A 241-nucleotide genomic window follows, 5' to 3' on the forward strand; every position below is an offset into this window, starting at 1 on the left:
ACCCAAGGGGGGCTCCGGGAGATCAAAGACAGCCAGTCGCACCTGGAGGACTCCATGGAGGACCTCAAGGCCCAGCTGCAGCGGGATTACACCTACATGACGCAGTGCTTGCAAGAGGAGCGGTACAGGTAGGGACAGGCGGGTGCCAGGCTGGCAGCACGTGTCACCCAGGGTGGCTCTTTGGGCACCACAAGGCCACCATCCTAGGCTTGTCCAGCTAAGCCCTGCATGCCAGGGACAC

The 241-nt window shown here is 62.7% G+C and overlaps 1 protein-coding gene across 1 annotated transcript in view; it reads left to right on the forward strand.

Annotated features, from left to right (window-relative positions):
• The window catches only part of LOC104620691 (transmembrane and coiled-coil domains protein 2-like), a gene marked incomplete at its 5' end in the record, with an annotated part of 2,336 nt that overhangs the window by 881 nt on the left and 1,214 nt on the right, over positions 1 to 241 (forward strand). Inside the window, 1 exon segment of the mRNA XM_010286984.1 lies at positions 8 to 152. Within this exon segment, the coding sequence (XP_010285286.1) occupies positions 8 to 152 (145 nt within the window).

Source organism: Phaethon lepturus, unplaced genomic scaffold (genome assembly GCF_000687285.1).
Source record: "Phaethon lepturus isolate BGI_N335 unplaced genomic scaffold, ASM68728v1 scaffold33045, whole genome shotgun sequence".
NCBI classification, from domain to species: domain Eukaryota; kingdom Metazoa; phylum Chordata; class Aves; order Phaethontiformes; family Phaethontidae; genus Phaethon; species Phaethon lepturus.